Here is a 14,572-nt window from a genome sequence, read left to right on the forward strand (position 1 = left end):
TCTTGTTCTGCTTTTTGTGGCCAGAAGTAACTGTCAAGGTTGGGTAAGAAGGGAGGAAAAGGAGAAACGCGAAAATGTTCTTCCACATAGTGCTGGAGCGAAATATGCAGCTCCATCCACGCTACTTTGGTCGTAACCTTCGTGATAACCTNGTTTCCAAGCTAATGAAAGATGTGGAAGGCACTTGCAGGTGTTTTGTTCTTCATTGATACTTTTTCTTCATCGTGATTAAATGAAAAAGAAAAAGGAAAAGTATGTATTTTTAACTATTGGATCATAATTGAGAATGCTAGTTGTAACAGTATTTTGTGATTAGATTTCATGCCAAGTATGCAATTTAGATCGTGGAACAACAAAACATTTCTCTCTAACTGACTGTTTTGGACCTTGGATGGATTTAACATTTGGATTTCCAACTATTCTGCAGTGGTCGACATGGATTTGTGGTGGCAGTTACAGGGATAGAAAACATAGGGAAAGGGTTAATTCGTGATGGAACAGGGTTTGTGACATTTCCAGTTAAGTACCAATGTGTTGTCTTCAGACCATTTAAGGGGGAGATCTTGGAAGCTGTTGTCACCATGGTGAACAAGGTTTGGACAGTTCCTTTCTCTTTNGAGTAATGAAGNTGTGCAACTCGAATTTGTGGAGATTGTGGTTTATNGCGGTTGAGTTCTGTTTTGTGCAGATGGGATTTTTTGCTGAAGCTGGACCTGTACAAATCTTTGTTTCCAACCACGTATGTATTTGTGCTTTATAATGTGATATTATATAGATCTTCATGTCAAACACTAAAATTGTGTGTCCTTTATTATTCCTGTCTTTGGAATTTGTCTTCTATAATGTGTTATATCTAAAAGATTCTTGCTATTGTTCTTCATCTTAAACACTAAAAATTATATGTCCGTTATTATTGTTGTCATTGGAATGTCATGGAATTTTAGAATTTGAATGCTAAAATTATGTTTTTCATTTATTGATATTTCAAAATATTGCAAAATGTAATTGTAGTTTTTTATACATAGATCTGTTTGTTGAGACCCTTTTTTCCCCTTTTTAGTTGATTCCGGATGATATGGAGTTCCAGTCTGGAGACATGCCAAATTACACTACTTCAGATGGATCTGTATGTATCATTTNTTGCTTNCCCAATGGAAAAGAAGNGANNAAATTATTTNTATTCTGTTTGTTGTCNTGCCTTATTTGATGATTATGGGTTATGTATTTATTTTAGTAAATTGGTCTTTTGCAGGTTAAGATTCAAAAAGATAGTGAAGTTAGACTAAAGATAATTGGGACTCGAGTGGATGCTACTGAAATTGTATGCACATATATTATGCATTATGCTTTATTTTGTTGATTGCTGTTAATTTAAGCTCCATCAGTTTTAGAGTTTTATACTGAATTCTGTTTTGAGAAATTTAAAATAATAGAAAGATTTTTAGCTCTGTAAAGGATATAGTTTTTGTTTTTCCCGCATAATTTTTCACAATTACAAATTCCTTTGAGAAGACCCTTTCAGTTTTTGCTAATTGCATAGCTCATCTCATGACCACTATCTTTGCATTAGTTTGTGAATATCATGAAACTGGTGATATTTTTACGTCTCTGGAATGCTAATTTATGCTCTGTTTGGTGGTAAACTTAACCCTTGTCCAAAGTAATCAAACGAGGAATTTTACTAAGCAATGTTTCTAGCTACCATGATGGTCTTATAAATTTATTCCCATATTTGTGGTATGCAAATAAGCATTTGCACTCCTCGCGGCTAAGTAAACTCTTGAATGTCGGGCGAAAATTATGAGTAGATATTCTCCAGATACTGCATGCAATCAGAGTGATATTATTTTTACCACCTTGTTGATGTCACTTGTTGCCTGTATTGTTCCTGCCATGATTATTTGTACGCCTTGTGTGAAAGAACTCATGATGCTGATGGCCTTGTAAAACTAATATCATTTTAGCAAGCATATGATACTAGGTTGTACGCTGTTAAGTTTTATTACTCCTGCACGTGTTGGTCTATGTTTTCCTTCCCTTCAGTTGTAGTGCTATAGATATGAACTTGGCAACTGTTCAGACACAAATCAGTTTTTTCTTCGCATATTGAATATTTATGTGGTTTTAAATTTGAATGTGTTTTTTTTCAACTCACTTATCTGATATAATGCGTCTTCTTTTGGCAGTTCTGCATAGGTACCATAAAAGATGATTTCTTGGGTGTGATCAACGACCCTGCAACAGTTTAAATACCCCTTTCTTTATTCTTTTATCGTATATAGTTTACATGACTTGGGTTTTCCCACCTTGAATCCTCCAACTATATTGTGTTGTATTAGTCGACTGTTGAAAGTACCAAGTCGATAAATTTTGGTTCCAAAATTAATATTCAACTCCACAAGTAATTTTAGGTGTGTGTAATAGCTTCAAATTTAGAGGAAATTGCATTTTTATTTTTATTTCAGATTTTGCTCGATTTTTGTTTCGGTGATTTACACAACTTTGTTAATCAAATGGATTTATTTCTAAAAGGAACACAAGCAGAAAGAGCACAATGGTCTCGTTAAACTGTAACAAATTATCAGTTTTTCTTTCTTAATACAAGAATTTTTCTTTTCCTTTATTTTATGGACAACATTTTGTTATAAAAATAAAATAAAATTATGAAGTTCCATTTTATCTTTGATTTGTTTCTTGAACCTCCTTTATCAAACAATTATTCATTCTTTGGTTTTGGGGCATTATTGGTGAGACCCCCACATGGTGGCAAGATACTGCTGGCACTTGCTGCTACAGCTTCCATTTTGATCCAACAAATCTGGTTGTGCCCTTATAGTTTTTGTTGTCATAGATGACTTTTTGGCAAAGGACACATCACTTGGCTTGAGATTGTGCCTGTACTCCATAGTCACTTGTTCAAGAACTTCAACCTCAAACATGTTCAGCTTCAACTTGGGGTTCATGTGATCTCTAACAAATGCAAAAGCTAATTGATCTCTTGGGTTAAAAGCCTCCAACTCATTGAATATAAGACATGAGAATAGATTACTTCTTAGTCCATGCTTCCTCAGGATCAGTGCACTGTCTGGCACATCTGCCAATTATATTCATTCCTTAATAATTATTTTGATGAATGAAAAAACACATTCTTTTCTAAAGTTAATGACACTATGGCCCATAAAATTAGCTTAATTCTCCTAACAAATAGTTTAATGAGGAACATGTCAATAAGATGCAATTAACCTGAGGAATATGGCATTTTGATGGGAGTCCATGGCTGCAATCCATTTTCACAGTAGGTCTCCATCTGCATCTTCAAGGCATTGACATCCCACCATTTCTTCCATCTTGCAGTGGCCATTGCTTCTTCCATGGTATGAACAAAATGTGGGTGTTTTGATATAGCCATGTCTGCATTCTGAGATATAACAAGTGAATGAATGAGCAGCAATGGATCAACCATCAGTTGCAGCTTTGCATCTATCCAAACACTGAATTGGGAATTTGGGAAAAGCCTATGAACTAAATATTTTGGTATAACACCATTCATTGCTGGTTTCTCATACAAATCCTCTTTCGTAACCTTCACAATTCTCCACACACCTATCTTGTATCCATTGGAATATGTTGAGATTAAGCCATCATATTCAAGCCCTTTCAGGGTAACATCATCTATCAACATGAAGAAGCAGACATTTTCTAGTGTTTCCGACCCAAGACCCCTAGGTTGTCGGATCTTGTCGTGGTCATTGAATATTGCTGAAACTACAACTACACTTTCACACTTTTCCATGGCAATTTTATCTGCATCCAGAAAAAAAAGAGGATACAACATGAATCATATATGATATCATGATACACCTTTTGAGAATATATTCACATAAACACAATACTAATAACATATTAATTCCTAACATAATAATTTAACGAAAACATTTCTAAGTTTGACATTATCATATTCATAATTGATGATGTTTATATTTATATAATTTGAATTGATACATTTATTTATCATATAAGACATCCTTATTTACTAGCCATCTCTTTTAGTACTTCTAATATAATCTTAATCAATTTTTTTTTGTCTTTTTTTCCCCAAGTGTCACACAAATATGTTCTGGTGGATAATTCTTTCATATTTGTTATCTCTATGAATCCATCTTATCATACTCATTTATGTAATTCTTGCTTTCTTTTTTCAAGTTTAAATATTTCTTTTAAACTTCAATATTCACCACCTTAAAATATGTCTAATTTTTTCTCTTTTACTTTTGTTAGAATTTCTCATTTAATCATTATTGTATCATACATATTTCATATAACATCAGCATAAGTTGCATAAATACTTTATTTTTTCTTCAATCTATCTCATAAAAATTTTCATAACACTTTACTAATAAGAGCCTTCACTATTTTTCCTTTATTTTTTTCCAGTAAAAATAAATAAATTAAATGAGGATAATTAAATTGTCCTGATCCATATCCAAAATAAAATTTACATAAAAAAAAGTTAAAAATAAATATTTTGAACTTAACATTTCATACTAAAGAACATAAATCCAATCCAAGTCGTAGTAACATTTGCCAGCTCAATTGCATACACTTATCTTTCACTCAACTCATGCATACATGAAAAGGGAGGGAAAGGAACTGACCAGAATCACTTATTGGAAATTTCTTCAAGAATCCACAAGGCACTTCACTGCTATCGTTTTGGTGATCAAAAAAAGAAAACCTTAAATGGCTACTCAGATTCCCACCGAAACTATCACCACCACCCTGCATCTGCATGTACCTCACATTTCTTGTGGAACATTCAGCGTTCCTGCTCAAATTCTGAATCTCCTTCAATACATCCCAGTAATCTGAACACAGAAACCAATACCCTTTAGCAAAAAGATGCTATCTTCATCCTAAAACAAAAAAAAAGGTGGCCAAAATTTTGTAGGGTCAATACAAGCCTTGGCATTGGTACCTGAAAAATTGAGAGGAGAAGAGCAAGTAGAACGTGAAGTTGAAATGGCATACTTGTGCTGTCCATAGGAAGAAGGGTAGGAGAAGAGAGAGGAAGATTGAATTGGATGAAAAGGGTCTGATCTGAAAAGGCATTTGGATTGAGTGGAAATGACGTAAAGAACAAGGAAAAGATAGGTGAAGAAGAGATATAACAAGGATAAACAAAGGAAGAGATGTTTGGTGGTTGTTAATGTTATTAGGTTTTCCATGGATTTCCCTTGCTTTGAGTTTTTGCTTTGATTATGGAACTTGATAAAGGAGTGATGTGATGATGACATATTCATTGTTCCATTAACTTAAGACCCACACACATTCATTCATGGGCTATGGGACCTTCTTTGTAAGTTAGTTGTACTTCATCACCAACTTTTATCACCCAAGAATGTTCTCAATTGAAATAATGATGTAAATTAGTAAAAGCATATGTACTTTATTAATTTAATTGAAATGTAATTTATATGTTTGACTTAAGAGTGCTTAATTTTGTTTTCTTTTTCTAGGTTATAAAAACCATGTTTTAGAAAATAGAGTTGAAAATAAAAAAAAAAGTACAACTAAGGAAATAAAAAATAATTTAGAGATGTTGTACTCTTTTTCTTTAATTTTTAAAAAGGTTTAAAGTTGCTTTTTTATCACAAAGTCTTGTCAATTTGTAATTTTGGTGCCTATAAAATTTTTTAATAGTAAGAGTTTTCAAAATTAAGCAATTTTAGTGTAGTGTAATATATCACCTAATTACAAAAAAATACTAACACATTTTTCATGATCACGATATTAAAACTTATCAAGAAGCATTATTGTTAATATTTTATGTGAATAACTAGTATTGTTATAATTTATAGATATGTTAACATTTTTGTTGTTAGAAATTTTTAAAAAAAAATGTCTACTTAAGTTCACTTGACTTCTAGGTTCGCAAAATTAATTAATTTAAAAGAAGTGACATAGCTTAAAGTTTTAAATGTGGAATTAAAAATTAGTTTACTTGCCGGTTTGAACATGTTTTTAGAACTGCTATCTGATTGCTGAAAGGAACAAGCTTTTACTGAGAATCAAGTTTGCTGATTTCAATTCCATGATTGTTCATTAGCTAGCCCTCAATCATACGTAGCCAAGCCAGTTATGCGGATTATGGTCGGCTGAGTGTTCCTTGGTGCTTTGAATAACTCTATATCTGTCAATATCAACCAGATTCCATTCACAACAAACCCATATACTCTCTTATAGTCTAATCTAACACTCTTCATTTTATCATTTCATCTATACACAATTTTATCACAATTTAAAGGACCTTCCAATAATCAAATATTGGTTAATAGTTAACTTTAAAGTAATGTGCCTTTAACTAAACTAAACTGTATGTATGTTGTCACACAGTTTATATTGTGTTTGGTAGAGACAATTTGATAGCGTAATTAATTTATTTAAAGAATTTAACAATTTTTTTTAGAGTAAAATATTTGTTTGGATGAGAAAACTAAAAAGAAATTGAAATTAAGAAATTTTAAGAAAGTATTTTAAATAATTTAAATAGAATTTGAAATTGATTAAAAAAAAGAAGAAAATTGAAATATCATAAGTTATTAAATTCTTTATTGGTCAAAATGAAAAAAGTTCATTGATCCAAAAAGTTGACTCACATATTGACCTTCTGCTCAAGTTAAATTAGCTCGCTTGAGTCGAAGATCATATCAAGTCAGTTTTGATAGAAGGTTGAGCTTAGTCAAGTTTAAACTAAATGTCAAGTCAAATAAGGCCCGAATCGAAGGTAAGTCAAGTTGAGTATAGGCAAAGTCGAGTTCAGTTAAAATCCTATCAAAGGTTATACCGAGTGGTCCGGGTTGAAGATTGAGTCGAGTGGACCTAGGTTGAAGCTTGTACTAAGTGGCCCAGACTGAAGATGGAGTCGAGTAGGCTCGGTTGGAAGTTGAGCCAACTCGTCTCAAGCTAAAAGTCAAGTCAAGTTAGACCCAGGTTGGATCAGGATGAAGGTCAAGCCAAGTCGATCGAAGTCAAAGGTTAAGCTAAGTTAAAGGTCGAGTTAAGTTAAACTTAAACTAAAGATCGAGTTGAGTCAAGTCCAAATCAAAAGTTAAGTCAAATCAAGCTTGGACCAAAGGATTTTGTTTAAGGCAAAAATGAGACAAATTGATTGGGTAGAAAGTTGAGATGAACCGATGTATATTGAAAGTCGAGATGAATTAACATAGGTTAAAGGTTGAATTGAGTTGATCTAAACTGAAAATCAAAATAAGTCCACTTATGAGTTATTAAAACTTTTTTAAAATAGAATTTTGTTTTAAAAGAGAAATTAAATTACTTTATCCAAAAAAAAAATTAAATCTAAAATATTTCAATTACTTCACATAAATAAACCATTTAAAAAATGAAAAAAAAAAATAAACAATTTATAGATACCGTATATTTTAATTTTGGTTGAAATCCCTACTCTAAACTATTGGTCGTAAAAAGTTTTGTGATAACCCAATTGTCCCATTATTTAGTATAGTTTTTCTTCTTGATAAAGGCAAATGTTTCGGTTTTAAAAAAAAAAAACCATAATAATGGTAAAGTCTCTAACTTTATTACCATTGGAATCTCTAACTAATGGTTTCTCTATTTAGGTCTTCTGATTCCTCGTCACGGTCGAGGCTCCAGCTACTCAGCCACCATCTTCAGTTTCTCAGACTCCGAACATAGCCAAAAACATTTCTTTGCCACTGAACTCCTTCACCAATTCTATCAAGTTCGTTACATTGTCATCTGACAATGCCTCTCCAGGGACTATTCCGATGAGTTCTTTTCCAAAAATTTCACAGGATTCAACTGGTGATAAATCAAGCTCTAATGCGGTTTCAATGTATAACAACATAGTTACCACAATAGGAATTCTATTATAGAGGTAGGCCTTGTAGTGATTTAAAAACCTTATGTGCTTACCTTTAAGATATTTTAACTGATAAGAAAAATATAAAATAAGTAATCTTCTACCAAAGAGTCAAAGGCAAAAATTAAAAAAACTTCGACTATCCTTGCTTTTTCCCTACCAAGGTTCTGACATGATTTTCTAGTTAGGTGTATGTTGCTTTAGCTAGTGTTGCTAATATTTCTTTAGCAGCTCTCTTTTGCAAACAAGCTGGGGGCTTCTAATTCAAAGTTGTCTCTGGGTATCTATGAATCTCTCAGCATAGTGATGAAAGCCTTAGATCCGTATAATCCTAATCAAGTATAGCCTAGAAGAATCTCAATATCTATAACGTTGTTTGATTGACAAAGAACAAGGTTTATTTAAATGAGTATTCCTCACGAGTTAAGAGCATAAAGAAAAAACTAAAAAATATAAAAAGTTTCTGAAGTGTCACACAAACATACTCATGATTCTATTCTAGTCCTGGTAGATAGGCAAAGATTTATTCGAACACGTGATTAGCAAGGTGGGGCCATAGTGTGTAAAAAGAAGCAAAGAAATTATGCCTACCTTTTTTTTTTTCAGCTTTCTTTCAAAACACAAAATAGATACCTCCCTTCAAAGTTTCCTTCAAAGATGCACAAATTGCATTCCGAAGCATGATAAATAGTAGTAGTAATACACAGCTTCTGCTTGTCCTTGAATAATTTCCATCATGGAATCTGCTATCTCCCTACGTTACTGTCCCTTTCCCTACAGCTCCAAAGGATTTCAAAGTGCAGCTTCTATCGGATTTCATCTCAGGTTAAACCATGCCACACCTCTTTCTGCTCCTCAATTTTCTGCCACCAGACACCAAGTTACACGTTCAGTTTGGCATGCAAATTGCACGTTTGAAAGATTCTCTCAGCCCACCCAGAAGGAGGAAAGAGGCAGCGAAATTCTGAGAGGGGTTACAGGAGCTTCTCTTGTGCTGGCATGTGTTCTTGGATTGTTTAACTTTAAGATGAATCCAAAACTCACCACCGCTCATGCTTCTTCTTCTTCTTCTTTTCCTTCATCTGGTCATTATAATTCATCCATGTTTGAGAATGAAGTTGATGGCAAAGGAAGAGATGCTCTTGAGTCATTGTTGAAAATAATGAAAGATGCACAAGTTCATGAGAATGAGATAATCCCTTCCCAGTTTAACGAGGATCGTGGACCTAGCGGAGAAGAAGTTAACACCCTTAAGGTTTTCTTCTTTTGCTTCTAAATTTTCTTGTGAATGAAGTGAAACACTGAAGCTTGATGCTGCATTATTTAAAACAATGTGTCTTCCTTCTTTCTGATTTTCAGTGTATTGCTATTCGTGAAAGCAAATCTCCCAAGGGACGTGAAGCACTGAAGAAACTGCAAGAACAATACATAAAATGCAAGAATGATGATCTTCGACAGGCACAAGAGTACCTTGGAGTGGCTTTGGTAGAAGTTTTACTCCTGCTCCAGGTATCAACACAAAAACTAATATACCTTTTATTTTTAATATTATACAAATTAATTAGTTAAATTTGTTCCCATTAAAAAAAACTCAAGATCATATTTATATACTTTTTAATTTCATTAATTTTGGTTTGAATTTTTTTCTTAATTATTTCTACTCCATCCAATAGGTATATTAAAGAATACAATCCAATAAGATCATTTTAAGCCTTTTTATTAGTAAATAACTTTCATCTGTTTGGACTATAACTGAATTTTAATAGTTTAATATTTTTTATTATTATTTATTATTTACTATTTATTATATTGTTTTCATACTTTTTAAGTAAATATTATTGTAATAGAAACATAAACTCATGATTTAAGTTGATTCTATAAATATAATTAGTATTTTAAAAAAACATACTTATTTTATATACACTTAAATTCACTATCATAAATTTTGATGTGCAGAAAAATGATAACTTTCTTATTAACTTAAATAACGGATAATTTTTTATAAATCTAACTTCTTTTTTCATAACAGTTCAAGTTCTAAGAAAGAACCATGATTAAAATAATTGAGTACTTACTAATTGTTTTTATTCATGGAGATATTAACACTTTATTAATTAAAATTTTTAAATGATTACATGTTAATTGAACATTAACATTATTTTTTCAATAAATCGATGTGATTATTACTAATCACCAAAAACATAAAACACCTATTGTATTAACGAATTCAAACAAAATTAATAAAATTAAATTTTGACTATGTTTTATTTTCTATTGTACTAATTATAAAATATGTTAAGAATTGTTATAGTAAACCGATTATTTACTCATTTTGTTTATATTTAAATGAAAAGTATATTAAAATAAAAACCACCTTTATGAAAGATTATACTCCCTCAATTTTTTATTTATCTATTTATAAATATTTGTTCGTGTTAGTTTTACATTCCAATTATATTTTACATTTACTTATTTTTAAATATTTTAGATAGACAAAAATAAAAGTAAAATGTATTTATCTCTCATAAATTTATGTATTTTTAATTGAGTATTAAAATTTTTTATATTCTTTAATGAATTTTCATTATTTAATTATTTTCTTTAATTGTCAGTCATTTTCTTTACTTGTCTCTGTATATTAAAAAGAAGTTTTTTCTTATTATTGTTCCTATTATTTTGTATTAATAACATGTGGATATAAGAAAATCAGATGAAAAGGTCAATTAACAAAAGCATTAAAAAGATAAAAATTCAATTAAAAAATAAAAAAAAATTGAAAAGTCAATTGAGTAAAAAAATAAATTAGTTAGATAAAGAATTTGAGTGAGATGATTGTTGGCATAAATTTTATTAAGATAAAAAGGATAAAATAAAATAATTTATAATTAATTAAAATTAATTTATACATAAATGTAGTTAAGTTTACCGTTATAGTTTGTACGTTTATGTTTTATTATATATGTTATTTTTGTAATGAACAATTTTAGCGTACATTAATATTATACTATACATAAAATAAAAATATTTGGAATCTTACTTTGATTGTGCAGGAAAATTTGGAGGAGGCCCGTAAAATACTTGACCACCAAATCATCTATCTGCTTCAAACTGAGTCAAAAAATATTAGCGCTAAGAAGGCTAATAAGTTAACCCCAAAAGAGGTTAGTCAATTTCATCCCTAATTTATTTTATATATATATATATATATATATATATATATATATATATATATATATATAAGCAAATAAAATGAAAAATATATAAGAAAAGAATATACTCTTAAGATTTATTTTACTAAAGGTAGTGTTGTGATTCTTTTTATAATTTATTCATGAAGAATCTCTTAATATTGAAAAAAATTAATCAATTAATTTTAGTAAAATATTTTCTTTTTAATTGTAAGATTCAAAATTGAGATTTTATAATAGGAGATCGAGTGGAAGGAAAAAATAGATTGAGAGTAAAAAGAAGATAAATAAACAAAAAAAAAAAAGGTGAATTACTTTACCTATATCCTACTACTCTCTACCATTTTATTGCTGATGTTAAATTGTATCTTATTAATTAAGTAATTAATTATATTAGCTAAAGAATTAATAAATACTTTTATTAGAAATGCATAAAGTAAATTTCAGTTAAAATAATTATGAATTGATAAAGAAAATGCTAACTTGTAATTAGTATGGTATTTCTTAATTAGCATACGTTCACATGTCGGAGTGAAGACATAAATCTTTATATGAATGCTCTTCATAAAAGAAAAAGATATCTCAAATTATGTATAAATAATTAAAATTAAAATATTTAATATTTTAACATATATCAAATAGTCTCGTATCAATTGAAAATTAAATTAATGATAATTTAAATGTAGTTTTAATAAACATAAGGTTAAATTATTATCTTTTTAACTTAAGGTTGAAATACATACAAACATCAGAATTTTATAATTTAATTTGACCTAATCTATAGTTATCTTTTCGACTTTATATATAAGGAGAAATAGTAATTAAGATATATTTTTGTGTAAATCTCAGAAATGTGATGAACTATTAAACCTTTACGACGATGATGATTCTGGATTTGGGAGGAGAATGGTAAAAGCTAAATTGATCCTTTACAAGGTTAGTCATGAATCTCGTCTCATCACACTTACAATCTCATTTTGAATTTTTAATCACAAAAAAAAGTTGAGAAGATGAACAAATCTTTAAAAGTTAGTAGAAGTTTTTGTTTAGAAAAAAGTTCTTTTAACAATTTTTTTTTATAATTTTTTGAGAATACATATATAATAATTTGTGATTGATCCGTTTTAAATAATTTAAAAAAATAAATTTAAACAGACTAATAAAATAGTGACACATATTCTATTATAAAAAATTGTTAAAATATCATGATCCGTTTATTTAAGATGATTTTGATAAAGATTAAAGTGTAAAATGAATGATTTGCAGGCCATTGTACACACAATGTTGGAAGACAACGGAGCACGCAAATGGGGTAATAAGGAAGCACTTGAATGGAGAAAAACATTCATCAAAACATTTTAATCAATCATACCTTCATTTTTATTCACTTCACAACATCAATTTCTCAGTGGGACACATTTTTTATTTTATATAAAAAACTTTCAGATAATTTATCTCTCATTTATTATTTTAATCTATTTCATTTTATGTAACCCTTCATATTTAATTATATAATTTTATATATATAATTAAAGACTATACACTTTTGTGGGCTTTTTAGCCTTATAGAATAATCTGAGTTGAGGGAAAATCTGAATGGGAAATACACACTGCTTCCTACACTTTCCCATTCTTCTTTTGTCTTTAAATAATATTTAAACGAATATGAATATGCGTTGTATTCTTAAACGGATATCAATATCCGTAAGTGAATATCGACATCCATTGAAGGAAAAATAGATATTAATATTATTGCACGGATGTTGATATCTGTTTAAAAAAAAGGTGTACGGATGTTGACATCCGTCAAGCCACATCTTAATTCAGCTAAGTCAATGTCTTTACTTTATGATACGTTAGTCTTTATTATGTTAGAGTTCTAATACGTGGACTTTGGTAAGTATGTGCAATATGTAATATGTGCAGGTGTTCACATGTTTAGTTTATATATAATCCAAGTATAATGCTAAAAGTATTTATATATAATAATTATCCGTAAACCTATTCATTAAAAGTTGTGTTGTACAGCCAAAATTGAAAACCAAGAGAGGAAGAATGTGTTTGATTTTTATTTATTTTTAGTTTATAAAACAATTTTCAAATACAAATTTTTAGTGAATAGGAGTGAGGGAAGAGTTGGGGCATTTTAAGGAAGAAAAAAAAATAGAAAACCAAAACAATTTAGAGATCTTCTGGTTTTTTATATCAGAAACTAAAAAATTGATACTACTCGTAAAACAATTTTCAAAAACTACTCCTTATCAAATATTTTCTTTTATATTAAAAACAAAAAATAGTTATCGAAATAGGATTTAAACAGGCTTTAAGAAATTTAAGATCTAAAAACAAATACACAAGAGATAAGGGATAACAAAGATCCATTTGAATCAGGAATAGATACAAAAATAGTGATATGAATTAACTTTTTAATATTGGTTTTGTTTTCTGAAATAAGACCATAATGAAGAAATGATAAAGTAATATTGAACTTAGTTCTCCAATAAGTATACATACATATATGCACGTATATGTGGTGTATGCCTGTATTCCTAGTTAAAAGTACACAGGATCAAAATGAGAAACAAATCGAGTCTTTCCTATAAATATGTTCAATAGCAACAAATCAAATCTTTTCAGAATGTGCAGTATCCAAAGGATAATGTGAGTGTTTACACCATGGACGTCAAGTTTTTTCACTTTGGTTCCCATTTTTTTTTCTGTTCAATGTTATCCTAAAGAGTGTAAATTTTGTTCAATTTGGTCCTTTTTGCTAACGCCGTTTAAATCGTTAACGACAGACAGTCCAGGTATGCACAACAGTGTTGATATGGCATTTAACTACTGCCACGTCACCAAAAGTAGAGTTTCGTGGACCCCACCCCAAAATTAGGGTTTTGCATTTGGGGGAAACCTTCCTGCACTTGCACCGTGAGAAGAAGGAAAATGTTGCTCGCTTTGCTTCAATGGAAGATGATTTCGTGAATTGTGCAACTCATGGTAGCATGAAGAAGACGAACATAGTTGTGTGAGAAAGCACTCATGGTGGTCGGTGGAGGCAAGCAACGACGCGATTCTAGGTATCTTTGATTTGGGATTTTTCTGGATTTGGTTGTGGTTCTCTGTAGGTTGGAGAAGATGATGGCCCTGGAGCTTTGGACAACGACAACAAGGATTGTCGCCCTGACGATGAAGCTCTCGATTTGGATGATTCATGGCTGATACGCGAGAATGAAGATTCGAATGGAGTTCGAGATTAGGGTTTCGTGATTTGGGGGAGATTGCAACTTTGATGGTGGTGGCCATGGATGTTGCGCATGGTGGCTGGTATGGTTCTCTACAAGTGCGACTTCACGGCGGCATGGTGACTTTGGACGATCTCTGTGGTGGTGGTGGCATTAGGGTTCGGTGGCGGTAGGGTTCGGTGGTGGTAGGGTTCAGTGGGTTGAAGGTTGAAGAAGATGGTGATGTGGCAGTAGTTAAA

The 14,572-nt window shown here is 30.6% G+C and overlaps 3 protein-coding genes across 5 annotated transcripts; 2 read left to right on the forward strand and 1 right to left on the reverse strand.

Moving 5' to 3' along the window:
- Positions 1–6: 6 nt before the first annotated feature.
- On the forward strand, positions 7–2,410 carry LOC106765538 (DNA-directed RNA polymerase II subunit RPB7). The gene is made up of 6 exons (XM_014650201.2): positions 7–190; positions 428–593; positions 689–739; positions 1,061–1,126; positions 1,253–1,321; positions 2,187–2,410. The coding sequence occupies exons 1-6, from the start codon at positions 75–77 to the stop codon at positions 2,247–2,249; spliced, it is 531 nt and encodes a 176-aa protein (XP_014505687.1). The 5' UTR covers positions 7–74; the 3' UTR covers positions 2,250–2,410.
- A 145-nt stretch (positions 2,411–2,555) lies between these two features.
- Positions 2,556–5,387, reverse strand: LOC106766220. 2 transcript variants are annotated; one of them, XM_014650965.2, is made up of 4 exons: positions 4,976–5,387; positions 4,656–4,865; positions 3,244–3,804; positions 2,556–3,094 (listed from the first exon to the last, which is right to left on the reverse strand). In XM_014650965.2, exons 1-4 carry the CDS (start codon positions 5,298–5,300, stop codon positions 2,742–2,744), a joined length of 1,449 nt encoding a protein of 482 aa, XP_014506451.2. In that variant the 5' UTR covers positions 5,301–5,387; the 3' UTR covers positions 2,556–2,741. The 2 variants fall into 2 exon arrangements, with proteins under 2 accessions (XP_014506451.2, XP_022639007.1); XM_022783286.1 differs by having other exon boundaries at positions 4,656–4,913; positions 5,029–5,045.
- Positions 5,388–8,555: 3,168 nt separating this feature from the next.
- LOC106767861 lies at positions 8,556–12,796 on the forward strand. Of its 2 annotated transcripts, XM_014652816.2 has the most exons (5): positions 8,558–9,158; positions 9,263–9,412; positions 10,954–11,064; positions 11,941–12,027; positions 12,358–12,792. In XM_014652816.2, the coding sequence occupies exons 1-5, from the start codon at positions 8,640–8,642 to the stop codon at positions 12,451–12,453; spliced, it is 963 nt and encodes a 320-aa protein (XP_014508302.1). In that variant the 5' UTR covers positions 8,558–8,639; the 3' UTR covers positions 12,454–12,792. The 2 variants fall into 2 exon arrangements, with proteins under 2 accessions (XP_022640201.1, XP_014508302.1); XM_022784480.1 differs by lacking the exon at positions 10,954–11,064 and having other exon boundaries at positions 8,556–9,158; positions 12,358–12,796.
- The last annotated feature ends 1,776 nt before the right edge of the window (positions 12,797–14,572 follow it).

Source organism: Vigna radiata, chromosome 7, assembly GCF_000741045.1.
Source record: "Vigna radiata var. radiata cultivar VC1973A chromosome 7, Vradiata_ver6, whole genome shotgun sequence".
Taxonomy (NCBI): Eukaryota; Viridiplantae; Streptophyta; class Magnoliopsida; order Fabales; family Fabaceae; genus Vigna; species Vigna radiata.